The sequence below is a fragment of the Muscardinus avellanarius genome (assembly GCF_963383645.1).
Source record: "Muscardinus avellanarius genome assembly, chromosome: 13".
In the NCBI taxonomy this organism is placed as follows: domain Eukaryota; kingdom Metazoa; phylum Chordata; class Mammalia; order Rodentia; family Gliridae; genus Muscardinus; species Muscardinus avellanarius.
This window is the reverse complement of record NC_137799.1, coordinates 6,458,931-6,485,735: the sequence shown is the minus strand read 5'-3', so window position 1 is coordinate 6,485,735 and position 26,805 is coordinate 6,458,931. Positions and strand designations below refer to the sequence as shown.

The 26,805-nt window shown below is 59.6% G+C and overlaps 1 protein-coding gene across 1 annotated transcript in view; it reads left to right on the top strand.

Moving 5' to 3' along the window:
- HMCN2 (hemicentin 2) overlaps positions 1–26,805 on the top strand; it is a gene marked incomplete at both ends in the record, with an annotated part of 138,910 nt that overhangs the window by 47,705 nt on the left and 64,400 nt on the right. The window contains 15 exons of the mRNA XM_080708870.1: positions 1,354–1,542; positions 2,091–2,186; positions 2,429–2,556; positions 5,610–5,754; positions 8,388–8,500; positions 8,617–8,776; positions 9,871–10,036; positions 18,999–19,126; positions 21,523–21,777; positions 22,180–22,266; positions 23,773–23,967; positions 24,105–24,235; positions 24,488–24,635; positions 24,862–24,988; positions 25,864–26,018. Coding sequence (XP_080564996.1) covers positions 1,354–1,542; positions 2,091–2,186; positions 2,429–2,556; positions 5,610–5,754; positions 8,388–8,500; positions 8,617–8,776; positions 9,871–10,036; positions 18,999–19,126; positions 21,523–21,777; positions 22,180–22,266; positions 23,773–23,967; positions 24,105–24,235; positions 24,488–24,635; positions 24,862–24,988; positions 25,864–26,018 — 2,223 coding nt within the window. The remainder of the gene's footprint in view (positions 1–1,353; positions 1,543–2,090; positions 2,187–2,428; positions 2,557–5,609; positions 5,755–8,387; positions 8,501–8,616; positions 8,777–9,870; positions 10,037–18,998; positions 19,127–21,522; positions 21,778–22,179; positions 22,267–23,772; positions 23,968–24,104; positions 24,236–24,487; positions 24,636–24,861; positions 24,989–25,863; positions 26,019–26,805) is intronic.

The following is a 26,805-nucleotide window of genomic DNA, read 5'->3' as shown; positions in this document are numbered from 1 at the left end:
AGGGATGGGTGGGGGGCAAACGCCAGGGCCAGGGCCCCACAGGACAGCGACCCTGTCTGGGCGAGACCAAGCACAGCCCTCTGGTTCTGCGCTCTGGTGGCTGCCTGGCCCCAGGGCGGTGTCTGAGGTCCCAGCACTTTTCCAAGGTTCTCTCTGGAACGTCCCTCTTTCCCAGCGCCAGGAGGCAAACTTGATGTCATGGTTTGGGCCGGGGAGATTTCTGGAGAGAATCGGCAAGAACAGAGAGGTGGCTGCTCCTCCGTGGGTAAAGGAGAGACCTGGAACCGCCCCGCTGGAGGCCTGGGGACAGGGGGCGGGTACAGCGCCCAGGGCTCAGGACAGGGCGGGCGCCGGGGGCTGGATGCTCCTGCCGGGAAGGACAGGATCTCCGGGGTCTGTTTTGGGGAAACCACTTGATTCCCCCCCCCCAGCTGATTATAAAAGTAAAGCATCACTTAGACGTTTGCTTAATACCACAAACTATTAAATATTCTTTTCCCTGGAGGAGGCGTGGGATTGGGGTGTGTGGAGTAAGAATTGAGGAAATTTCCATCCCTCGTGTATTGTTTGAATTATTTTTTATAGATCAGAGGACCTCGGATGGTCCTTGTGCAGGCCCGCGCCCTGATGTAATTATTAATACGCCCTGTTATGTTGTCAAGTGTTCCGTGTTGGGCTGTAAAGTATAAGGCCAAGTTATTTATAAAAAGGAGGTTTTAAAGCCAGGCGTGGAGGCGCGCGCTTGTAATCCCAGCATTTGGGAGGAGGAGACTGGACGATCGCGGTTTGCGGGCACTCTCAGCTACTTAGCGAGGCCCTTTGTAACTCAGTGGGACCTTGTTTCACAAAATAAAAAGACTAAAAAATGGGGCTGGGGGTGTAGCTTGGAAGTACAATGCCCCTGGGTTCCATTCCTAGTACCGAAAAAAAAAAAAAAATAAAAGGTTTTAAGTTTGTGGCGTATTACATGCTGATTCCAAAAAGCTCAGCAAACAAGAAAATGTAGAGAAGGGTACAGGTGATCTGGAGTCCTGGAGGGGGTCTGCCTGGGGGTGCTGCAAAGTGGGCGGGGCCGTGGAAACGCCGAGGAGGGACAGTGCTCTCTGGCCTGTCCTACTGGTACCGGACAGCCTGGCCCAGGCCAGCAGGATCGCCTTCTGGAAGGGGCCCCTGTGACCTGGGGAGGCCAGTTGGAGGGGTCCTGGGAAGCTCCCCCCTTCATCAGCAGTATCCCCATCAGACTCAGCAACAAGCCCCTCCCGGAGGCCGGTGAACGCCAGTTTTGAGAGGGGAGGAGGGGACGGTTTCTGGGGCCCAGCTCCAGGGGCCTCCCGCAGACTTGCCTCCCCGCAGATGCGCCCCGCCTGGCGGAGCTTCCTCAGGACGTCACTGTGGACCTGGGCAGGAGCGCCCTCCTGGCGTGCCGGGCCACCGGCCGGCCGCCCCCGAAAGTCACCTGGCATCGTGGAGACGGCCAGCCCCTGGGGCCCAGGCAGGGCAGCAGGACCGGACAGCGGGATTCAGGAGTGCTATTCCTGGAAAGTACGAGACCGGGGCTGGGCGGGGTGGGCGGGGGCCGGGAGCGGGACCTTGAGCCCCAGCGCTGCCCATGGGTCAGACTGACCGTGATTCAGTGACGCTGGCTGAGTCTTAACTGGTCGTAATTATGATGTGATAAAATCGACCTTGGGCACTGGCCCCCGGCAGGACTGGTCGAGGGTAGTATGCCCAAGGGGCCGAGTGCCCTTGCTGAACTGCGAGGTGCTCCATGGATGCCAGCCATTGCCCTGCCATCTTATGATCCTGGGCACGGCCACCGCCCTCACTACCCAGGGCTGGCTTACCTTGGCACCGTCTCACCGATTCTCCCAATCACGGTCAGGGGCACCGATCAGCTCCGCCCCATTCTCTGGACAAGCAGTGAGGCGGCTCACCTTTCCGAGGTCCAGCTGTGTCCCCGTCCCTCTCCTCTCTGACACCCCAGCCCTGCCCCAGAACCCCATGGGACCAGGCTATCCCAGGGCTCTGTCTGCCTCCAGGGGCTGCAGCCCGGGCGAGCCCCAGCGGCCGGGCCTCTCTCCTCTCCTCAGGTGTGACCCTGGAAGACCAGGCGCCATATGTCTGTGAAGCCCAAAACGTCTTTGGGAAGGTCCAGGCGGAGACCCGGCTCATCGTCACTGGACACGGTTCGCGGGGGGATCTGAGGGTCGAGGGTGGGCAGGCTGTGGGCACCCCAGGAGGCCCCTCTGGCCACCTTGTCCCCTGGGATGGATGCGTCCAAGGGGAGCATCTATCCCTGCTTCCTGGCAGCGTCCCGGGATGATGGCCTCCATCCTGACCCACCTACCTGCTCCCGGGAGGAGGAGAGGGCTGGGCCTCCGCCGCCCAGCTGCCCACTCATGGGGGTCACTCTCTCCTCTCCCCGCAGCCCCCCCTCAGATCGCCAGCAGCGCCTCCGTCGTCCGGGTCCTGGAGGGGCAGCCTGTGTCCCTGCCTTGCGTCCTCCTGGCCGGGAGGCCCCTCCCCGAGAGGCGCTGGCTCAAGGCCGGCCGGCCCGTGAGTGCTGGGAGCTCGGTGCTCTGGGGGCTGAGGGCTGGCACCCGAGACAGGGAGGAGACTGTCACATCCGCACCTCGGCCCCCCATTCTAAAACGTCCTCTTCCCTCCTCCCCTTCTTCCCGGCCTTATTCCTGAACCTTCTCTGATAACGTGCCGACAGCACGTGTTCCCCTCTGAGGTCCTGTCGATGACCGGGCATGCCGTCATGGCCGCTGCCCCCTGGCTCAGCGGCAGGGGTTTAGGGGTGGCCTAGACGCAAGCCCGTATCGCCTCTTTCCTGATGGCCCCGGGGTGGCGACGCGTCCCGTGGCTCCGTGTCCACCGTCGGCACCAGGACACGGCCGGGCGCACCGTGGCCGCTTTATCACACGGCCTCTTAGACCGCCGCGCTTTCTCCGGCCGCCCTGCCCGTCGACTCTGCCTTTTCCTCGACTCCTCTGCCCTGTCCTCGGACACACCAGGGCTTCCTGTGTCCTTGAGGCCAAAGGGGTGCCCTCGCCCCCCATATTCACTTCAAGGACCCACAGGGGCAGCCAGCGGGGGCGCCCGGGGGGCAGAGATGGCGCAGCTGCGTTTCTCTGGTCCTGGCTTTGTGTCCCTACCCAGGATGGCAGAACAGCCCAAAGCAGCTGGCCACCAGCTCAGCAGGGTCCAGCGGCCCCCGCTGGCCGGGCCTGCTCCGGCCTCCTTGACTCCCCCCACTTTTGGGGTGATTACTGGGAATTGAACCCAAGGCCATTCTACCTTCCAGCCATACTCCAGCCCCTTTTTAGTTTTTATTTTGAAACAGGGCCTTGCTATGTTGCTGCGAGTCCTGCTACATTGCTGAGGCTGGCCTCAAACCTGCAATCCTCTTGTCTCAGCCTCCCAAGTACTGGGGTTATAGGTGTGCACCACCACACCCAACATCCATGGCCCATTTGAACTATTTCCTACTTTTCCACCAGGCCGGACGAGTCCCTGGCCCCAGGGAGACCCTGGCTCTGCCACCTGTGTGCTCGGCCCCCGAGTTCCCACAGGAACGCCTTCCCGGGGGCTGTGGCTGGCATCGCCGTCCTGTCCTTCAGGAATGGCAGCCGGCCTGCCCAGGGCAGCACAAACCCGCACTTATATTATCTCCGTCCCTCACACCTAACTGGGGAGGCAAATCTATCATTTTCCTATTGTACAGATAGAGAAACTGAGTCCCAGAGAGGTTTAGTCTCTTGGCCAAGATCACATAGCTAGTAAGAGGCTAAGCCGAGCTTCAGTTCGGGCCTGCCTGACCTCGTGGCCCACGAGACTTCTGAGACGCAGCCTGCTGACCACGTCCGGCCCTCGGCCTGCCTTTTCTAAATAAAGTTTTATTGAAATACAGTCACGCTCACCCATGTAGGATTGGTCTCTGGCTGCTTCTGTAGAATCGAGAGTTGAGACAGACCCTAAGGCCTGAAATATTTAACCTCCTGTTCTTTCCAGAACACATTTCGTGACACTGCTCCGTGTCCCAGGTTAAGTGCCACATCCTCCCCAATTCTTTGCTGCCCTTCCCGGCTCAAGGGGCTCGTTCTGTGTGCGCTAATCGTGGTTTCCAACTTGGGGAGTTTTTAAATATCCTGGTGCTTAGATCAACTTCATCAAGTAAATTAGAGCCTCTGGAATAGAAACCATGTCAGTGTTATTTAAGTTTTTATTTCAAATTCCATAGTTATTTTAAAAAGTCCCTATGGCCGAGTGTGGTGGCGCACGCTTGTAATTCCAGTCCTCGGGAGGCTGAGCTGGGAGATCCGCAAGCTTGAGGCCAGTATTGGCAACTGGGATGTGTTTCAACGTAAACAACAGAGCTGGGTGTGGTGGCGCACGCCTGTCAGTCTTTGGGAGGCTGAGACCGGAGGATCAGAGGCCCGAGGACAGCCTCAGCAAGCAGAGAATCTCAGCGACCTAGCAGGACTTTGTTTCCGAACAAAAACTAAACAGGCCCGGGGGTTTGTGGGTGTAGCTCAGAGGTAGGCTGCCCCTAGCTTCAGTCCCCAGTGCCGCGCAAAAAAGGGGGCTGAGGGTGTAGTTCAGAGGGGAAACATCCCTAAGCCCGGCCCCAGGATAAAACAAACAACTCCCAGGCGTCTCAGCGTGCAGCCTAGTGTGAGAAGTGTGGTCTACGGCTACTTTTAAAACCTTCCTCCTGCTGGGCGAGGTAGTGCACACCTCTGACCCCCAGTACTCGGGAGGCCGAGATTGGAGGATTGCAGGTTCAAGAATGGCCTCAGCAATTTAGCGAGACCGTTTCAAAATTGAAAAAAAAAAAAAATTAAAGGTCTGGGTGTGCCGCCGGTATGATGCTGCACACCTGTAATTCCAGTACTTGGGAGGCTGAGATAGGAAGACCACAGGTTTGAGGCCAGCCTCAGCAATTTGGTGAGGCCCTCAACAACCTAGCAAGACCCTGTCGCTAAATAAAAAAAGAAAATAGGGTTGGAGGTGTAGTTCAGAGGCAGAATGCCCGAGTTCAATCCCCCGTACCACAATAAACAAACCAAACCAAACCAAATCTTCTTTTATTAACGGTGAGCCTCTTGAGGCCAAGGATATGGCTACTTTATCTTTCAGGTAGCCCCGGCACAGTGAGCACGGGTGTGACTTCATTCATTCATTCATTCATTCATTCATTCATTCAGTTGAGCCTGGAACAGGCGCCTGTTTCCCATTGGCTGGTGGCCGTGGTGTGTGGCCGGGGGATGCAGGCTGCCTGCCGCCGCTTCTCCAGCTGTGGCCTGGGAGTGTGGGGAGGGGCTCCCTGGAGGCTGAGGCCTGGGGTCGGACCCAACAGGTGCCTGGGGAGGTGGAGGACGGGGGCGGGGCCTCTGCTTGATTGGTGGGGACCAATCAAATAAAGTAGAACCCGCTGAGCCACCTGGGGGCCGGGCATGACGTCCCTCCCCAGGCCTTCACCCTGCTCTGGAGGCTGGCTCCGGGGGCCAGGCTGCGCCCAGCCTTGCGGCCTGCAGTCCTGGCAGGCAGTGCAGCTCCCGGGGGGCCCTCCGCCTAAGCCGGTGCTCCCTCACCCTCCGTAGCTCCCACCGGGCAGCCGGCACTCGGTCCGGGCCGACGGCAGCCTCCACCTTGACCGCGCACTGCAGGAGGACGCGGGCAGGTACAGCTGCGTGCTCACCAACGTGGCCGGCGCTCAGCACCGGGACGTGGAGCTGGTGGTCCAGGGTGAGGCCCTAAGGCGGTGGGGGCGGGGTGGGGCACAGGGGACAGCTTGGTGTAGACCATTTTAAGAGCGTGCCACAAACGTATTCACTGTGTAGAGATTAGGGATGGTGTGTTTTTAAAACTCCCATAATCGCCGGGCGCGGTGGCGCACGCTTGTCATCCCAGCATTCGGGAGGCTGAGACCGGAGGATCGCGGTTCGAGGACAGCCTCAGCTACTGAGTGAGGCCCTCCGCAACTCAGTGAGACCCATTTTCAAAATAAACAATAAAAATAGGGCAGGGGGTGTAGCTTGGAGGTCGAATGCCCCTGGGTTTCATCCCCAGACCCGCAAAAACAAAAACAAAAACAAAAACAAAAACAAAAACAAAAAAAACCCACATAATCTAGCAAGACCCTATTGCAAAATAAAAAATGGAAACAGAGGGTCAGTGGTGTAGCTCAGAGGTAGAACACTTTTGGGTCTGATCTCCTGTACCACAATAAGCAAAAAAAAAAGCCCCCAAAAACCAAGTCAAATCTTTTCTATCGACCGTGAGCCCCTTGAGGCAAGGACAGGGCGAGTTTCCCCAGGCAGCCGCACGCTCTACGGCGGCTTCTCCGCGTCCGCGGGCACCAGCGCCAGGATGCCCCGCAGGCGGCAAACTCCGAGGACGCCCGGGTTCTTTCCGTAGAGTGGCGTAGCGTGTGCGTGGAAATTATGAATAATTTAGCTGCTCTCTAGATGACGGAGCGCGCCCAGTACGACGTAAACACCTCGTACACAACGCACACTATCGGTTAGTGCAATTGTGTCCCGCCTTTTTCCATCTGAGGTTGGCTGAATCCGTGGGAAATGGAAGGCTCGGCGTGTACCGCCGGCGTGTGTGTACAGCCCCGCGTGTACACGGCAGCGGGGTCCGCAGGCTCCTCTTTACGTCCTCACACGCCCCGTGCTTTCGTCCTTTGAGGCCTGCGTTGTAATCGCACATCCTAGCGAGAGTCCCGGGGACCCACGGACGCCGGCAGGGCGCCTTCGCGCAGGGCCGCGGCGCCAGTTGAGCCCGGTCCTTCCTCCAGCCTCCATTGTCACCCCTCGCCCTCCCAGTCCCCGCCGCTCTCTCCTGGTCTCCGTCTTCATCGGACTGAAATTCCTTTCATTTCCTATTTTCGTTCTGGCTTTTGCACCTGAGAAAATAACACACGAGAATATATACACGGTATGTAAAGCTATCTGTGTCCTTTCTATGGATTATTTATAAATGTTCTTTGTATCTCTCTCTTTATTTGCAAAAAAAAATTTCTTTTAATCCTAGAGATTGAATCTACTAGCATTCTATCTCCAAACTACTCCCCCGGTCCTTTTTTATTTTTTATTTTGAAAATTTGGGTCTTGCTAGGCTGTTGACGGTCTCGCTAAATTGCTGAAGCTGGTCTTGAACCTGTGATCCTCCTGCCTCAGCCTCCCAGGTGTTGGGATTACAAGTGTGTGCCACCTGTCAATAATTTCCTCCTCCTCCTCCTCCTCCTCCTCCTCCTCCTCCTCCTCCTCCTCCTCCTCCTCCTCCTCCTCTTCCTTTTTGTGGTACTGGGGACTGAACCCAGGGTCATTCTATCTCTGAACTATACCCACAGTCTTTTCTATTTAATTAAATTTATTTTATTTTATTTTATTGGTGGTACTGGGGATGGAACCCTTCTACCTCCGGGATACACTCCCAGACCTATTTATTATTATTATTATTTTTTGGTGGTACTGGGGTTCCTGGAAGCCCTTCTATATCCAGGCTATACTCCCAGACCTATTTTTTTATTTTTGGAAACAGGGTCTCTTAAGCCAGCGCAGCTGGCTTCGAACCTACGCGATCCTCCTGTCCTCACCTCCCGAGCGCGGGGGTCACAAGCGTGCGCCACCACGCCCGGCTAGACTAGAATTTTTTTAGAGTGGTTTTACAAAACAAAACAAAACAACAACAACAAAAAAACTGAGTGGAAGATGAAAAGATTTCCCACACGTCTCCTCCCCTGCCGTGGGCGCAGCCTACCCATCCCTGCCATCGCCCTTCCCCAGAGTGGTGCAGCATCACACAGACGCACTGTCACCACCCAAAGCCCCACCCATGGGCGCCACCTTGGTGTTGTGCATTCCGTGAGTTTGAACAAGTGTATAGTGACAGGTGCCACCTCGAGTTACCATGCAGAGCAATATCTATCGCCGCCTTAAAAATCTCACGTTTCAGCCAGGCGTGGTGACACATGCCTGTAATCCTGGCACCTGGGAGGCGGAGACAGGAGGATCACAGGTTTGAGGCCAGCCTCAGCAACTGTATTTTGAAATAAACAATTAAAAAAGGGACGGGCGTGTTGCTGAGAGGTAGGTTCAGTCCTCAGTGCCCAAACCCAAAAGGTTCTGGGTTCCACCTGTGTATCCTCCGCTGATCTTTTTGCCACCTGCATAGTTTTGCCTTTTCCCAAATGTCATGGAGTTGGAATCAATTTCATTCCTTTTTAAGGCCTAGTAATATTCCATACATGTGCAAACCGCCTTTGGCTCATCCAATCACCGTTGACGGGCATTCGGGCTGTTTCTCCTTGTTGGCTGTTGTGACTAACGCTGCTGTGAACACTGGTTTATCAAAGTGTTTGTTTATGAAAGTGCCACCCAGAATCCATTCCACTGCCACCCACCACGTCACCAATGAAGGGGTTCCGGCCTCCCTCCCCTGCGTGGCCTCAGGCGTCCCCACCCCCACCATCACCTGGACCAAGGTAGGGGAGCCGCCGCCCCAGGGGAGCGGGGCGGTGCTCCCGGGGCGGTGCTCCCGGGGTGGTGCTCCCGGGGAGGAGGGCGCGGGCTCCGCTGACCTCACGGCCGCTCTGCCTAGGACACCAACGCGCTGGCCTCCGGGGGTGCCCGTCACAACGTGAGCAAGGGCGGCACCCTGGTCATCGCCCAGCCGTCCCCTCGGGACGCAGGGGCCTACGTGTGCACGGCCACCAACGCCGTGGGCTTCTCCAGCCAGGAGATGCGGCTGTCTGTCAACAGTGAGTGGCGGTGACCCTGCGGGGGAGCACTCGGCGCGGGCGACTGGTCCCGGCTTAGCCTTGTGACCGGAAGGGGGTCCCTGGAAGGACACAGCCCTTGCTGCACCACCCACCGTGGCTGCCCGTCCCACCCTCTGGCCCCAGGGCCCTTGCACATGCCCGCCTTCTGTTTGAACGCCCCTCCCTGCTTCTGCGCTGAGCCCGCTGCCCCGTCCCTCGTCCCTCGTTCTCCCAGTGCGATCGGTCGCCTTGCCGCCGGCTCACCCATCCCAGCTGCGAGTTGATGGCAGTTGGGCTGCTTGGTACCAGGCTCCTCCTGGACCTAAACACCTCGGGGCCGGGGTAGGAGTCGTCTCAGGCTTCATCTCAGACCTGGGCACTCAGAGAACACTTTTGAGCGGATGTGTAGGTGCCCAAGCCGGTCTTTTCCTATCAAATGCTTTTAGAGCCAATATATTATATTGCAAAAAGAAATCTTTCTGATGGGGGTTGGTCTCTGCGCTAAGCTGTGCAGGGGAGCACGGGAGGCCTGGGTGGGTCTCAGGGTCCCAGGAGCCTGCTGGCAGCGGCACCGTCGCTGGGGTGTCCCGGTGACCTCTGGTGAGCACCGGTCGATATCCCAGCAACGGACAAGCTCACCGGTAGAGAAAGGAAGAAAGAAAGGGAGGGGAGGAGCCTGCAGCGGCCCTGGGAAGGCAGCGCAGAGGGGCCTGCGCAGAGGGGCGCGCCAGTAATCCCAGTACTTGGGAGGCTGAGGTGGGAGGATCATAGGTTGGAGGTCAGCCTCAGCAACTTAGCGGGACCCTGTTTCCAAATAAAGAATAAAAATTAGGGCTTGAGGTATATATAGCTCAGAGGTAGAATGCCCCTGGGATCACGCCCCAGCAACACATACACACGCACACACGCATGCACGCAAGCACGCACACACCCTGTATTAGCTCCCAGAGGTGGGGCTGTGGGGAGAGGGGAGGGAGCACCCGCTTCTTTCTGGACCCCCAAAGGTCAGGTCGCAGGTGTCCCTCTGCAGCCTGGGGTGCCATCGCTAGCCCACCTGGTCCTGATCACAGGCTCCGCTCGCTTAACCCCCACAGCCAAGCCCAGGATCCAGGGGACCGGGCCGCAGGACGCAGACTCTCCCCTGAGAGTCACCGCCAAGGTCGGGGAGGAGGTGACCCTGGACTGCGAGGCCCAGGGCTCCCCGCTGCCGCTGGTCACCTGGACCAAAGACTCCGGCCCGCTGCTGCCCGACCCCGACAGGTACGCTGCCCACGCGTGGCCTTGGGTCTGCAGGGGCCAGGGTTTGGGGGTGGAGGGAGACCTGCCCCGGGAGCCTTGCAGACCCTCCAGCGGTGTTCACGGGGCTTCTGCATGTAAGGTTTAGTCCATGGGCCCCCAAGTCTCTGAGGGACCCCTAGAGGGTGTGTGGAAGCCAGGGTCAGACACACCCCGAGATAACGTGGTGGGCGCACCCCGCGGGGTCTCTGGGTGCGTGTGCAGGGGGTCAGCGAGCTGGGGTGAGCGACTCAGAGTCGCCCAGCCGAAGACAGCAAAGTGCTATCCAATGAGTGCCGGGTGTGGAAGAAGCTGCTTGGGGGTCCCTCAAAGCCGAGCTGTCCCCCCAGCGGGGTGCAGAGAATGCCGGTCCGGCAGCCAGCCCCAAGCTGTCGGGGCTGCAGCTCAGGCTGGTGACATCAGCCCTGGCGAGGTCTTTGACACATCCCAGACGCGGGAGGCCTCCCACAGCCCGCCCCGCACCCCCAGCGCCCGCCCACACGTGTCTGCAGCTCAGAACATCTGTCGGCGAGTCCTTCCAAACCTTGCAGCGTGCCCCCCCCCCCGAGTGCGGCCGGGGCTGAGTCTGAGTCCCCCCACCCCGGCTCCGTGGATGGCAGAGCGGCTGAGCATGGGGCAGGAGGGGCCGGCCGGCCGGGGAGCCTGCTCTCTCCCCAGAAAGGCAGGTCCCTGCTCCTCCTGGGCGGGGGCCAGGAGCCCCGGGGCGGCCTGCCGGGCTTGGTTATTTATGGCTTGTTACTGAAACAGGAAGCCTTTTCCAGCATCCACTCCTCCTGCCCAATGCGTTAACAGATCGACCGGGAGCCGTAAATTTGCAAGGGCTGGTTTTGCAATCAGAGTTCTGTTCTCTCTCGCGCCCTCTCTGCCTCTCGCCAGCGAACATTGCTTCTCTAGAGATTTATGACATTTTAGTTTATCGAAAGGAGGAAAATGCACCGGAGCTGGGACCCGGGAGAAGCCTCGGAGCTGGGGGTTCGTCAGACCGAGCGTGGAGCCTCGGGACCCCGTGGCCGCCGGCTGCGCTTGGCTCCGTTCTCCCTCTGTCCAGTGATGGTGTTTACGGTCTCGGGTTTGATGATGGATGTGTGATGTTCATTGTGTCCCAAGTGCTGAAATCATTGTTTTCTTTGATGTGTTGTACATGAATGGTAGCTTTTAAGAAATTAACATCTTAGCCGGGCGTGGTGGCGCACGCTTGTAATCCCCGCGCTTGGGAGGCTGAGACAGGAGGATCGCGCTGGTTCGAAGCCAGCCTCAGCTACTTAGTGAGGCTCTCAGCAATCAAGTGAGACCCTGTTTCCAAGTAAAACATAAAAATAGGTCTGGGAGTGTAGCCTGGAGGTAGAAGGCCCCTGGGTTCCATCCCCAGTACCACAAAAAAAAGAAAGAAAAGAAAAAGAAATTAATATTTTACCACATCCGTTATCTCCTTAAATTCTTTTCCAGTTCTATTTTATTTGTCTATTTGCTTTTTTTGTGTGGTATCTACTTCTGAGCCATACCCGCAGCCCTTTTTATGCTTTTGTCTTGAGACAGGGTCTTGCTAGGTTGCTGAGGTCTGACCAAATTGCTAAGGCTGTCCTTGAACCTGTGATCTTCTGGTCTCAGCCTCCTAAGTACAGAGATTACAGTCACATGCCACCTGGATTGCCCACTTGTTTATAGGATAGCTTTATTTCTTCATTGAGAAATAATTCACATATGACACAATTCATTTATTTTATACATACAATTTTTACTTTTTAGTAAATTCACAATTGCGGTACTGTCACCACAGTCAACCGTACAATGTTTTCATGCCCCCGGAAAGCTCCCCACTCTGTGGCCCCCTGACCTGCTGTCTGTCTCTCTGGGATGACCTCTTTGAGACTTCACAGAAACAGAATCTCATGTGGCTCTTTGTATCTGTCTTCTCTCACGCAATACGAGGTCCTCTAAGTTCAGCCATGGCACACAACTTTCCTCTCTCTTTATTTCTTGTAATGGAAATTGAACCCATGGCCGTTCTGCCTCCAAGCCGTACCCTGAGCCCTATCTACCCATTTATTTAGTTTTGTGGTACTGACGATTGAACCTAGGGGCACTCTGCCTTCAAGCTACATCACCCACGGCCCTATTTTAATATTTTAAATTTTGAAGCAGGGTCTCACTAAGTTGCTAAGGTCTTGCTACGTCGTTGGAGGCTGGCCTCCATCCTGTGATCCCCCTCTCAGCCTTTTTCTGGCTGAATGGTACTCCGCTGAGTGGGTAGGCCACCTTTTGGTCACCTAATTGCCAGTGGACAGCGTGGGGATTCTCTTTATCTATGGGCGAACAACCTCACTTTTGATTCTGTGGCTCCTTGGAGCTCTCTGCAGCCCTAAGACACACACACACACACACACACACACACACACACACATTCTCTCTCTCTCTCTTTCTCTCTCTCTCTCTCTCTCTCTCCAAGCTCAGTCCCCTGGCGACACACACCTACGGCTCCCCTTCAAGACCCACAGGGGTCCAGCCAAAAATAGAGACTTAGAAACCTCACACACAACTGGACGTGGTGGCTCACGCTTGTAATCCCAATACCTGGGAGGCTGAGACAGGAGGGTCGCAGGTTCAGGGACAGCCTCAGCAACTTGTGAGACTCATCAACCTAGGGAGACCCTGTTTCCAAATACAAATTTAAAAATAGGGCTGGGGGTGGAGCTCAGAGGTAGAATGCCCCTGGGTTGACTCCCTAGTGCAACACACACACACACACACACACACACACACACACACACCATGGTGGGTGGGGATGGCCTTGTGTCGCCTGCCCCTCCTCCTCCTCTCCCTTCCCTCCCCTTCTCCTCGGGAGCCCCTAGCCTCTGTCTTGAGGACTGAGAACCCCATGAGCCATAAATGTCCCTCCGCCCCAGGATCCACCCCTCTCCTCTGAGAGGCTCCCTGTCCTCCCTCGGCTGTCCCCCTGCACCTTACACCTAGGTGAGCGGCCTCCAGACCTGGCTCTCTCTCTGATGTGCACACACAGAGCTGTGAGCATGCAGACACCCACACACACAAGACACACACGTGGGCACACAGCGCACACCATGAGATGGGAGCACACACATGAGCACGGCCTGAGGCCGGCAGCGCCTGCTTCCTTGGGAGCACCTGGAGAATATTCTAAACTCGAGGTGTCTTTGACCCTCAGTCGGAAAGTCCGACTGGGAAGGGGCCGCGGGGAGGGAGGAGCGCGGGATCCTGCACCCAGCGCAGGCAGCTGCGCACGGTCAAAATTAGCTCCTCTTCGGCTCCGGCCCATCCTGGGTCTCAATTCTGTCCCCCGGTCCTTTGGGCTCATCCTACACCTGTTTTTTTTTTTTTTTTTCCGGTACTGGGGATGGGACTCAGGGTCATTCTATCTCCGAGCTACATCCCCAGTCCTGTTTTTTTTTTTTTTAAGTCTTTTTATTTTTTGAAACAGGGCCTCTCTGAGTTGCAAAGGGCCTCACTAAGTAGCTGAGGCCATCCTCTAACCCAGCCTCCCCAGCGTGCGCCACATGCCCGGCTCCTCCTATATCTTTGCTCCCGTGGTCTATCTTAAAGCAGAGCCGCGTGCATTCCGGGCTCGCCCTGCCTCGTTGCTAAGCTGCTGTTTGGGGGGCTCCATTGCCAGGTCTCAGCAGTTATAAACGGGGCTGTCTCTTTATCTCCTGGGTCGTTTCCTCAGGGGATCGCCCCAAGAGCACAGGGCTGGATTCAAGGGTGGGAATGGTCACGAGGCGCTGCTTGTCCTGCGGGACTGTTGTTTTTGAAAAAGCATATCTCTGCGTTGCGGATTCAGAACTGAGGTCAGCAGTGTCAACGGGGCGATGCCACGTCCCAGCACTGTGTGGGGACAGAACTGGAGACACAGAGGCCTGGGGGCCCCTCCCCGCATCACCCCGACTTGCTCGGTGAACTTGAGCACGACCCTCAGTCTTCCCATCTGAGGTCCTGAAGGGCTGGGCAGGGGCGGCGGCCACGGAGCATCCCTGGCCCTGCTCCGGGATGCTGGCGAGGCGTGTTGCTAGGCGACTGTGTTTGTTTGGGGTTCTGCTGTGGGGCTGAGACAGCTGTGAGCTCTCCTGGCCCCTGCGGCCGCTCCCAGGGGCAGCCGGCCAGGGTCCCGCACAGGCCAGATCCTGAGGGAGGAGGCTGCGCCGGGGCGGGCGGCTTCTGTCTCCGTGTCCCCAGATTTCCCCGGCTTTGTATTCTCACTGTCTTCTGTCCGCTCCAAGCCCACCTGCCCTTCTCCTGGCTAGGCTAGGACTGTCCCGCTGACCCCAGAGAGCTGCTGGCCAGGGGCAGGCACAGGCTGCTGCCCCGTGCGGGCTCTCCGTCTCGGGCGTCCTCGGAGCCCAGGCCAGTTGCTGGGCTGGGCTCTCAGGTGTGGGCTTGTGAACCCCGCTCTCTCTGGGGAACATGTACGTTAACTAAACATCGGCACTGGGCATCCGATCGCCGCTGTGGGTAGTGCCCGGCGGCGGAGTCTGAGGGCGGAGTCTGAGGGCGGAGTCCTGTCCTTCCCTGACCAGCAGGGTGGCCGTGGCCAGCCGAGCTCCGTCTCCTGGACCCCAGACTTCTCTGCAAAGTGGTTGGCAGCGCGCCTGCCCCTGGCAGGCCTGGCTGTTGGGAGTTTTAGTGAGAATGTGCTCCGAAGGTGCTTAGCTGTGCGTAGGTATACAGGAAGTGCTCCGCAGTGGGCAGCTGTGCATGTGGGGAGTGCCCGCTGGACCTTATGCTCACGAGGCGGCTGGTTCCCTGGACCTGGGCGCCCCTTCCCCAGGCCCTGGGCTTGGCTTCCTCATGAGGCTCTGTGGTGCCAGGAGTGCGCGGCAGTGCATGGAGGGTCGCACCCATGGGGACGTGGGGCGCCCCACCCCAGGGCACACTTCGCACACCCGCACATAGTAGGTGCTGCTGGATGAGGCCTGGCTGTGTGCTTGGTGGTAGTGGTGCGAGGTCCCCGACCGCTGGCCCTCCATGCCGGAGTGTGTGCCCTCCTGTGTGCTAAGGGCGGGACACGCAGGGACTCCGCACGCTGGCTGCATCCTCACGGAGCCCCCCCCGTTGGTGCCAGGCAACCACAGGTGCACTGAATGCCACCCTGGGGGCAGAAGCAGGGCGTGGTCTGGGCCACCCAGGACAAGCGGTGCCCGAGAGCTGGCTGTGGGGAGCTGCTAGGGACAGGAAGGAGCGCAGCCTGGGGACCCCTCGGTCCGGGCTCTCAGGCGCCCTCTGGTGTCCAGGGCAGGTAGGGAGCCTGTCGGTGCCTGGGGGAACTGGCTCCTCTCCGACATCTGTGCCTGTCGCTGCCAGGAGCCAGCTGGTGTCATAAACGGGAGATTCCCCACCTCTGATGCCCCATCTGGCTGCTGGGCGCCCCGCAGCCTGTGGCTGGCGAGACTCTGCCACCTCGCTCCTCCCCGCCCCAGTTTTCCACTGAGCGTCAGGAGCAGGTGGGGTGCCCGGCTGGGGTGCACCTGCCGGCCTGGGGGAGGTGCTGGCTAGGAATTGAGAGATAAGCAGGTGTCCAGGCGGGGAAGTGGGCGCGTGTCCCAGGTAGAAGGAACAGCAGGCGCCTGGAGCAGAGGTGGCGGCCGTGAGTGGCCGGGCGCGGCCGCGGGGCTGCGGGGTGAGGTGTGTGCAGGGCGCTGTGCCCGGGTCTTGTCCAGAGACAGTGGGCAGCCACAGGTGGTTCAAAGCAGGACAACGAGCCGGGCGTGATGGCGTGCACCTGCAATCCTAGCACTTGGGAGGCTGAGACAGGAGGGTCGCAGGGTGAAGGCCAGCCTCTGCAACTTAGTGAGACCCTGCTTTGAAATAAAATATAAAAAGAGCTCGGGGAGAGGTCAGAGGCAGGATGCCCCTGGGTTCAATCCCCAGTACCCCAGATAGAGAGATAGGCAGATAGATGATAGATAGATAATAAATAAGAAAGAAAGAGAAAAGGGAGGGAGGGAGGGAGGCAGACGCGCCAGTCAGTGTTGGAGCAAGCCTTGCTCTGGTGGCCGCAGGCCCCGGGCCCTGTGTGGACCCAGCTTGCACATCTGTGAAAGGAACCCCACTTTCTTCGTTTCTCCCTTGTGATGGGTGGCCTCCGACCGGGGTCTGGTCCTCAAAAAGACAGGATGTCCCTTCTGTCGCTGAGCATCACGTCCACTTCTGGGAGTGCTCATTTTTAATTTCCAGAAGGTTGCACGGTTCCTGTCCTGCTCAGGGCTTGGGGAGGGAGCTGGCGAGGGAGCGAGGGGTCCTATGGTCCCCAAAGTCCCCAGAACCAGAAGGCGGCCCCGGGGGCCTGGGTCTGAGCTGCCTCCTCCAGTGTGAAGAGGCCAGGGCTCGGAGACACCAGCAGCCCTGGCCGAGGCCGCCCAGCACGCGGGACCTCGGACCCACAGCCCAGCCCGCAGCCCACTGCCGGAGCGCGGGGCGCGGCCAGCGCCACCCAGGGGTTAAGCTGAGCCCCGGCCCTTCCCGCCCTGCTGGCCAGGTGGCGACGTGCCCGCATTATCTTAACTTACAGGAGCGCTGTAGCCGGACATGTGTATGTGTGCGTGTGCACATGCGTGTGTACACGTGTGTGTGCACATGTGTGTGTGTGCCCCACACCTGCCGGCGCATGTGACTACAGAAGAGACATGGAGGCCCGGGCCGGGGGCGGGGGGGGGCGCAGTCCTCGCCCAGGTCAGCCTCCAGGAGGCAGCCGGTGTCCCCAGGCGCCGTGACCTCCCCCGCCTGCCCCAGCTCCCGCCTGGGGAGACTTCCTGGTGTCCCCAGGCAGAGTTCCCAGGGGAACTCAGGGCCCTGCTAAAATTCCAGTCCCCTCCCCATCAGAGACTGGGGAGTCTGTGTTTCTCACTGGGGGAGGTTCCGGTGAGACCCGGGGCCTCCGAGGTGTGAGTCGCGGGTTCTCACCTGGGGGAGCTGAGCCTGTGGCCACGAGTCCTCTGACCGTGCATGGAGCCACACATATAGCAGTGTACAGAGAGTCTTTGGGGCAAAAGAAAGGAGTAAAATAGGAAGGAAAAGAGGGAAGGAGAAATGGAGGAAGGAAAGAAAGAAGGAAAGAAGGAAGGAAGGGCATAACAGTCTACCCCATAGGTAGCAAATTAAGAAGTCCAGTTATGATTATGTCATGGAATATTATGTAACAGTGAAAAGGGGTGAAGTAGACCGTAGGCACACACACGATGCCATTATACAAATGTATTTAAGCAAAACAGCATTGTGCATTATTTATGGATGTGCTGTCATCACCATGACAACAGCCGGCCCCGGGCGAGTGCCTCTGTCCCAGGCGCTGTGCTAACGAATTAGATCATTCAGTCAGTCCCCTTGTTGGCCCTGTGAGGGAAAAGTGTGATTGCTGGCTCCATTTTAAAAATCAGGCAACTTGCTGAGAGTGGTGGCGCACGCTTGTCATCCCCGCGCTTGGGAGGCCAAGACAGGAGGATCACGCGGGTTCAAAGCCAGCCTCAGCTACTGAGTGAGGCTCTCGGCAACTTAGTGAGACCCTGTTTCCAAATAAAATATTTTAAAAATAGGCCCGGGAGCATAGCCCGGAGGTAGAAAGTCTCTGGGTTCCACCCCCAGTACCACACACACACACAAGTGGGCAACGGAGGCCCAGGAAAGCGTAGTAACTTGCCCAGCCTTGCACAGCAGGTACACGGCAGAGCAGGTGGGCCCAGTGCTGTAGGGACGTCTCGCGGTGGGACCCGCAGCTACTCACCGTCCTGCTGGATGCTCGGGACGGCGCAGAGCTGGGGCCTGGGCCGCGTGGAGGGACCTCCTGACAGCGGGGACCTTTTTTTTGGGATACTGGGGATGGAACCCAGGGGCATCCTACCTCCAAGCTACACCCCCTGCCCTATTTTTTATTCTCTATTTTGAACCGGTCTCACTGAGTTGCAGAGGGCCTCACTAAGTAGCTGAGGCTGTCCGCGAACCGCGATCCTCCAGTCTCAGCCTCCCGGATGCTGGGATGACAAGCGTGCGCCCCCACGCTTTCTTTTGGTGACCACAGATCCTCACTCGCACACAGGGCCCCAGGCTGCTGGGGTGGCGTGCGGCTGCAGGGCTCCCTGGGTCCCTGTGAGGCCCGTCTTGCAGCGGGGAGCCCAGCAGAAGGGGTTCGGGAACCCAGCCGTTACCCCGGCAGACTCACGGCTGAAGACAGGCCCTGCGCTCGCCGCCCCGTGCGGGCACTTGCTCTTGGGGCTGCCGGCGCCGCTGGCCGCAGCTGCCCTCTCTGTTTTTCGGGGCAGGGGCTACGGGAGCCAGCGCACGTGGCCGGTGACGTCGTGTCTGCCAGTGCCCCTGGGGGCCAGCCCAGCTGCAGGGCCTGGCAGGGGTCTGGATGCCTGTGGGATGGGGGCCAGGGGACTTGGGCAGGTGTGCCAGATGTGGGGGCGTCTCGGCAGCCTCCTCCTGCCGGTCATGTGCACAGCTCCGGACGCCGGACAGCTACAGGCCCTGGGCTCCAGACCTAGCAGAATGCGGTACTAAGACGCGGGGGGGGGGGCTGGTGGCTTCTCCTTAAGGCCCAGGAAGGGGGCTCGCCCCTCGCAGGGAGGGTGTGGGGTACAGGGCAGGTGTGGCATGGGGGATGCCAGGCAGGGAGCCCGCGGCGGAACCCCTTCACCAGCCCAGGCTTCTCGGCACTTGCCTGAGGAGGCACAGTCTCTGAGGCTCTATCTCCGGCAGGTGGACTCCGACCCCAGTGCTCCTTCTCCTGCACTGGGAGAGACTGGCCTTGGCTTGCTGGTCCAGGGCAGGGATGGAATGGAGGACGGGTGCTGGACACTGCTCCAGTCCTGGGAGGCTTCCTGGGGGTGGCGGCTGTTCCTTTGAGGTGGGTCTTGGAGGCTTTTGTGGGGTGAGGCCGTGGGTGAGTGCCCCTCTCTTGCAGGCTCAGCCTCCTCCCATCGGGCTCCCTGCGGCTGGCCCAGGCCCAGGCTGCTGACCACGGCCTCTACGTGTGCACGGCCAGCAACCCCGCGGGCTCCGCCTCCCGGCGCTACGTGCTCGGAGTGCAAGGTAGGGCGGCCTCGGCCTCCCGGCGTCGCGCCTGGGGCCTGCCCCCATCTACTCCCAGCACTCCTCGCTCCCTTTAGAAGCTGCCAAGAGGGGCACAGGGTCCAGGGGGAGGACATTCCTGAGGGCTGCAGCCGGGCTGTGCTGAGGCCCCTTCCTGCTGGGGGAAGCTCAGCCCCCAGAGAGGCTCTTTCAGTCCCAGCCTCCACCCCCAAGGCCCTTTCTATGGCTGTAGCCAGAGCTGTTGGCATGTATTGAGCACATGCTGTATACCAGACCCCGCATGCATCCTCTGCTCTCTGGCCAAGGTTCCTGAACACCCGAGTGTGGTCCCGGGGCTCAGCCCAGCTGGGGGTCCCAGGGGTGGCCAATTACCTGCAAGTCCAGGTCCCACCCAAGGGTGGCCAGTCGGTGCCACTCGCATATCTGAGGAGCAGGGGACCTGTCATCCCCAGGAGCCCTGAGGAGCCGCCTGAGACAGGCCCCTTGGCGCAGGATGGCTTCTCTAGTTTTAAATGGTTTGGGAAAAAAAATCAAAAAGACAAATGACATCTTGTGACATTTGAAAGTTCTGTGAACTAGCCGGGTGCAGTGGGCACGCTTGGAATCCCAGCATTCGGGAGGCTGAGACAGGAGGATCGCAGTTCGCGGACAGCCTCGGCTACTTAGTGAGGCCCTCTGCAACTCAGTGAGATTCTGTTTCAAAATAAAGAATAAAAAATAGGGCTGGGGGTGTAGCTTGGAGGTAGAATGCCCTTGGGTTCTGTCCCAGTACCACAAAAAAAAAAAATATATATATATATATATATGATTATATATATATATATAATAAAGTAGGTCTGGGGTATATTCCAGAGGTAGAAGGCCTCTGGGTTCCATCCCCATACCACAAAAAATAAAAAGAAAAGAAAAGAAAGTTCTATGAAAATCCAGCCCGCGGTGTCCCTAAGACGTGCGTTTTGGGACACTGAGTCACGCTGCTCCCGAGGGCCTGAGATGGCGCACCTGGTCCTTCATGGGAACCTTTGCCCCTCTCAGTACACCCCAGTGTACGGGGGAGGAAGCCGAGGCCCAGGGAGTTCACACAACGTGGTCAGAGTCTCCACTCTTAGCCCTTGAATGGTGTGACAGACAGCGGGGCGGACAGCCTGGGCCGAGCGGCCAGGCCCATGCGGTCTCATCTCTGGACCCTCAGAACCGAGCCCAGGGGTGTCCCCAGCTTCCCCGAGGGCCCAGGACGTGTGTCCCAGCGCCTGGGCGGCACGGGGCAGGTGACCCTGTGTCCTGTCTCCTCACTCGCCTGGCCTGGGCCCTGAAGCCCTGGGGCCCCTGGTCACTCAGACCCAGGGGTGACCAGCTCCCTCCAGCTGAGGGAGGGGCGACTCTGACCACGTCATCTGGCGTTTCTGAGCCTCGTTTTTCTCATCTGCAAAATGGGTATGGCTTCCCTACCCTCAGGGCATATTGATCCAGACAGAGGGCGGCCAGGTGGATTGAAGGACGTCACAGCTCCCCTCGGGCTGGAGGACAACGTCCCACTGTCCTCTGCCGTGGGCAGCCCACTGGCCTCAGTCCTGCCGCCCCTTTTATCCCAGGTGGCTCTGTGACAGAGGACTCCGAGGCTCCGGCCAGCGTGGCGTCCCGTTGCCACGAGGGGCAGAGCTGGGCCGGAAGCTGCCTCTGCAGGCTGTCTCCTAGCCTGGCTACACCGTCCTCAGTCCCGGGCCTCTGCCCCGGGGCCTCAGTTTCCCCACATGTGTACTGAGCGGGTGGCTCTCAGGTGGTGGGGGCGCCCCGGAGGGGCGGGAGATAACGGAGTGGAGAGCGCATGTTCCCAGGTGCTCGTGGCCGTGGCCGATGTCCCTGACAATAACAACTTAGAGGAGAAAGATTTATTCTGCTCAGGGTTTCTGGAGTTCAGTCCAGGGTTGGCCGGCTCCCAGGCAGACGCATCATAGCTACGGGGTGTGGCAGAGGAGAGCGCTCACTCCGGCAGCTGGGGAGGCGAGGGGGGACCAAGGACAGACCAAGGACCACGCCCCCGGTGACTGACCACCTGCCTTCAGTCACCACCCAGTAGATCCATTCAGATTATGAATCCACTGATGGGATCTGAGCCCTGATTCCATTGTTTTCTCTGAACATCTCCGCACTGCCCACACATGAGCTTTTCTGGGCAACACTCCAGATCTAAACCACAGCACTGCGAAGGCCAGACTCTCCCCCCGGGGGCCCTGCGGGGCTCCGCGTGGGGTGTCCCGATGCCCTTTCTAGCCCCAGGTGCCCCACCCCCCCATGAAGATGTCCTGGGTGGTGACGTCAGAGCTGCAGCGAGGGTCTGGGCCCTGGCGTCCCTGCCCGGGTCCCTCCACCTGACGGCCCTCTGGTGGCCCTGTCAGTCCCTCCTCAGGTGCAGCCGGGCCCTCGGGTCCTGAAGGTCCTGGCAGGAGAAGCCCTGGATCTGAACTGCGTGGCCGAGGGCAGCCCGGAGCCCCGGCTGAGCTGGTCCAAGGACGGGGTGGACCTGCAGGGTGGGGGCCCCGAGGCCTCCGTGCACTTTGCATCCATCGAGACCTCTGATGCTGGGACGTACCGCTGCGAGGCCTCCAGCAGTGCCGGGGTGGATGTCTGGGAGCTGGAGCTCAGGGTGCTGGGTGAGTCTCCCTCGAGCCCCAGACCCACCTCCTCCCATCCCCCACCCCGCCGCAGCCAGGGCTCCAGGGGTGCCTGCCTGTGTCCTGGGCTCAAACCCTGCCTGTCCCCTTCCTTCCGGGGACAGAGCCTTTGATCTTCTGGCGTCTGCTCTTCTCAGACTGTCCTGGGTCTGGGAGCCTCGCCAGCCCACGGGACTAACCAGCAGGTCTCAGAGCCACGCCGGGGCTCCTTGTGCCCCATGCCTGGTGTGTGCCCTGGGCTGCCTGCAGGGGGCGCCAACACCGCTGACCCTGATTAGACCGGCTGGGCTCTGGGAGGGACACTTCCCTCTGGCCCTGGGTTTCTGGAGGGAGCACCAGGCTTTGGGCTCCATGCCAGCGTGGTCTGTCCTCTCTCACCAGAGCCTCCGCACTGGGGGGCCAGTGAGGCCAGCAGCCTGCTGGAGCGAGTGGCCGGAGAGAATGTCAGCCTGCCCTGCCCCGCGCAAGGTAAGGCCTGGCCGGGCGGGCTGGACGTGGGCTCCCTGCCCGGGCTGTTCCTCGCACAGTGGCCATGGGCGCCAGGGGCCGGGGGTCCTCACTTCGCGCCAGCACCGGGCATTTCATACCATGGACAGCTCTGTAGAGTGGACATTAGGGGCCGTCATGGCCCAGGGGGAGAGCAGCTGGCTTCCGGTCACTCAGCCAGGATGTGGTTTGCTAGTGCGGTCGCGGGAGCCTGACCTGCCCGCCCTCCGCCACTTGGGGATGTGACAGCTGGGCTGGGGCAGCCCACGGGTCCTGGGGGTTGGGGCTTGGTGGTCCCCCGAGCCCCATTATCATAGAGGATGAATTCACATGGTCCCAGGCAAACCAGCTTTTCTGGGACCCTTGAGGGGCTGCACAGAGTGTGACCGGATAGTGGCCTTTGTGGTCAGCTCCCGGTGCTGAACCGGCTGCGGCACACCCGGCTGCGTAACTGGGCGGCTCCCATCACCTCGCTGAGCCTCGGTTTTCCCATCTGCACAGCGGGGGGCATGCCAGTCCCTCCACGTAGGCTGCTGTGAGGTCTCGGAGGACCACCCGAGTGGGTGCTCTCTGTAGAGTGTCTGGGCAGCAGGGTGGTGCAGGAGCCTGGCCGCAGCCGAGAATCCTCTTCCAGCTGCAGGCTCCAGGGGTCCCAGGCTCAGGACAAGGGAGAGGCCGGCAGGAGGTGCAAGCAGGAAACCCCGGGACAGCCTTAAGCAATCTGAGGAGCTAAGCTCCCAGAAGGGCCAGCCCAGCCCTGGACGGCGGCGCCACCTTGTGTTGGGTCTGGTGACAGCGACCAGCTATTTGGTGCTCCGGGGAGGTGGGGACGAGTGGTGGCCGCAGACAGCAGGTGGGCCGTGCCAGGTGCGGGATGCTCACGTCACCTTGAGTGTGGGGAGATCCCCACCCGCCTCAGCGCGGGTGGGGTACGGAGGGCCGAGGCAGAGCCGCGTGGACTCGTTGTGACCGCTGGGTGGCGCTGCTGCTGTGTGTCTGGGGCTTGCAGGGCTGTCCTGCTCCTGTCACCTGTTCCTCTGAGGACCTGCCCTGGGCCCTGTCCTGGAGCTAGGTGACGTGACAGCTGCACTCGCAGCCCCAGGGCGGCTGTTTTTGCACACCCCACCCGCTGTGGGCCAGGCCCTGGGCACAGCTGCTCTGTGGCAGAGATGGGTATGGGACAGCCCAACATCTGGAGAGTCTGAGTCAGCCACCGGGGCTGGGGCGCGGCCAGCAAAGTGCCAGGCTCTAGCTCAGTCGCACTGTGAAGGGAGTAGCGGCAGGCTTGTGCATTCATTTGGCGCCTACTGTGTATCAGGCACTACTGGGGCCCTGGCAGACTGTGGACAGGCAGCACCGGGTGGGCACAGGGGCAATTCCTCCTGCGTGGGGGGCTTAGGACCACCCAGCAGAGGGTCGGTGCTCTGCAGGGGCTCCGGGAAGGTATAGGGTGGTTTGTGCTAACGACTCACTCCGTGCACTGGCCAGGGACGCCCAAGCCGCAGGTCACGTGGCGGAAGGGGCCGTCCTCAGAGCCCCTGCGTGGCCGGCCGGGGCTGGCTGTGCTGGAGGAAGGGTCTCTGCTCCTGTCCTCCGTCTCGCCCATGGACAGCGGAGACTACGAGTGTCTAGCTACCAACGAGGCGGGCTCTGCATCCAGGAGGGCCAAGCTGGTGGTCTATGGTAAGCGGGACCCCCGGACTAGGGCCAGCTCTCCTGGGACCTGGACAGGCCCCGAGGATCTAGGAAGCAGAGGGGCCGGGGCTGCCTGTCGGGGACCCTGGGAGGCTGCAGCTTCTCGGCTCCGCTTGCTTCCCAAGTGCCCCCCAGCATCCGAGGACATGGGCACAGGACCAACGTGTCGGCCGTGGCCGGGCAGACCCTGGCGCTCGAGTGCGACGCGAGTGGCTCCCCAGCCCCCGAGATCTCGTGGCTCAAGGACGGGCAGCCGGTGGGTGTCCTGGGCGGCCGGCTGCCGGTGGGATTGGGGGGGCCGGTGGGTGTTCCTGCATGCCCTGCAGCGTGGTGGGAGATGTGATGGTGTCTCTGGGGGGGGGTCCACTGGCGTTCAGTGGAGAACTATGGTCCCAAGAAGAAGCCTGGGGGGGGTGCCTGGGGGAGAGTGCAGAGCACTGTTCTGTAGTCAGTCGCTCTCGGGACCAGCCAGCTCCTTGGCCTCAGTTTCCCCCACCTCTCCTCCCAGATCCCCGAGGTGGACAGCCACCGCCTCCTGGACAGGGCGCGGTCCCTCCACTTCTCCAGGATCCAGGAGGACGATGCTGGCGTCTACACCTGCCGAGCGGAGAACCAGGCGGGGACCGCCCACAGGGACTTTGAGCTGCTCGTGCTCAGTGAGTGGGGCCGACCCTGCAACCCCCAGCGTGCACCTGCAGGAAGCAGGCCGCACAGAGGTGGCCCGCGGCGGCCCAGCCCTGTCCTCGGGGGGAGCAGGGGACACTCAGGGTCAGTGGTCTCTGAGTAACCACGTGGGCCGCTGTTGAGAAGCGCGACAGGGCGGCCGGGGCCCTGCGAGGCAGAGGCTGGGGGTTGAGCAGCGGCCCACTCCTCTTCCTCCAGTCCCCCCTTCCGTTCTGGGAGCCGGGGACGCCCAGGAGGTGCAGGTCCTGGCTGGTGCCGAGGTGAAGTTGGAGTGTCGGACTGCGGGGGTCCCCACGCCCCAGGTGGAGTGGACCAAGGACGGGCAGTAAGTGTCTCCTGGCCGATATGTGGAGTGCGCTCAGGCCGTGGCTGTGGGGGCGGCCAAACCCAGCGGGGCAGCTGGACTGTGTGGTGTGTGTCCGCGGGGACACCCAGGAGACCGGCTGGCACTACACCAGGGGCTCCTGTGACCCTGTCATGCTTAAAAACAAACAAACAAAAGCAAACTCAAGCCGGATGAGGTGGCGCACGCTTGCAATCCCAATACTTGGGAGGTTGAGACAGAAGGATCGTGGTTCGCGGACAGCCTCAGCTACTTAGTGAGGCCCTCTGCAACTCAGTGAGACCCTGTTTCAAAATAAAGAATAAAAAATTAGAACTGGGGGTGTGGTTTGAGATAAAATGCCCATAAGTTTAATCTCTAGTTCTGCAAAAGAAAAAAACTCATCTATTTTAAGGTCAAATTCACATAATGTATCACTCACAATTTAAAAATAGACAATGCAGTACATTTAGCATGTTCACAGCACTGGGCAACCATACCCCCATCGAGTTCTGGAACATTCCCTCACCCCAGCAGGAAGCCCCATTAGGTGATCTCTTCCCAGCCCTCTTTTCCTCTGTCCAATCTACTGTCCGTCTGCAAGCTTACCTCTTCTGGCCATCTCGCACACGTAGCTTTTGTGTCTGACTTCTCTGACTCTGTGTAATGTCTTCAAGGTCCATTACAGCAAGTGTCCAAATTTGATTTTTTATGGCTGAATAATATTCCACTGTATGGCCAGGCTATATATGGCTTGTTCGTTGAAGGACATCCGGGTCGTGTCCACTTTTTGGCCCTGGTGAATGCCCACACGTCTTTTCAGAAGCTGTGGTCCCCTCGTGCAGCTTGCCGATGGCTTGTCCTTGACATTTTTCCAGGCCCATCCTTCCGGGAGACCCTCACACCCGGCTCCAGGAGGACGGCCAGGTTCTCCGAATCGCCAGCAGCCACCTGGGAGACGAGGGGCGGTACCAGTGCGTGGCCTTCAGCCCTGCCGGCCAGCAGGCCAAGGACTTCCAGCTCAGAGTCCACTGTGAGCCCCAGCCCTGCTGGGCCCCGCTGCATGGGAAGCCTCCTGCCTGGATGCGCAGCCTTGGAGGGGAGGAGGGCAGGCGGCCACGGGGCCCTCGGGCATGAGCTGCAGGCCAAGAACGGGGTGGGACCGGGGGCTTCTGGCCTGGCAGTTCCCCAGTTCCCTGGCCTCGCGGATTTGCCATTTCTCATACCTCTTGGAACGATGACTTCTTTAATCAGTCGCTTTTCTTCATACTGAGACATATCTACTTAAAAGGGTATTTAACACCTCAGCCATAAATGGGAAACGGGTGTCTGTTAGTAGGAAGAAGAAAAAGGCCACCCTAACCTAAGAGGCGTGCTCGCCGCCTCCGTGGGTGCCAGGCAGAGGGCGTAGTGCCTCCACCTGTAATCCTGGTCCTTGGGACATGAGGGTCACAGGTTTGAGGCCAGCCTCAGCAACTTGGTGAGGCCCTTTGTGAAAAGAAAAAAGAGCCAGGCGTGGTGGCGCACGCTTGTAATCCCCACGCTTGGGAGGCTGAGACAGGAGGATCGCGCAGGTTTGAAGCCAGCCTCAGCTACTGAGTGAGGCTCTCGGCAACTTAGTGAGACCCTGTTTCCAAATAAAATATAAAATAGGTCTGGGAGTATAGCTCCGAGGTAGAAAGTCCCTGGGTTCCACCCCCAGTACCACCAAAAAAAAAAAAGAAAGAAAGAAAAAAAAAGAAAAAAGGGGGGGGGGTAGAGTAGAAAGTTCTGAAAAGATTAGGGACAGAGCAGACCCAGACAGAACCTTCCCTTGCTGA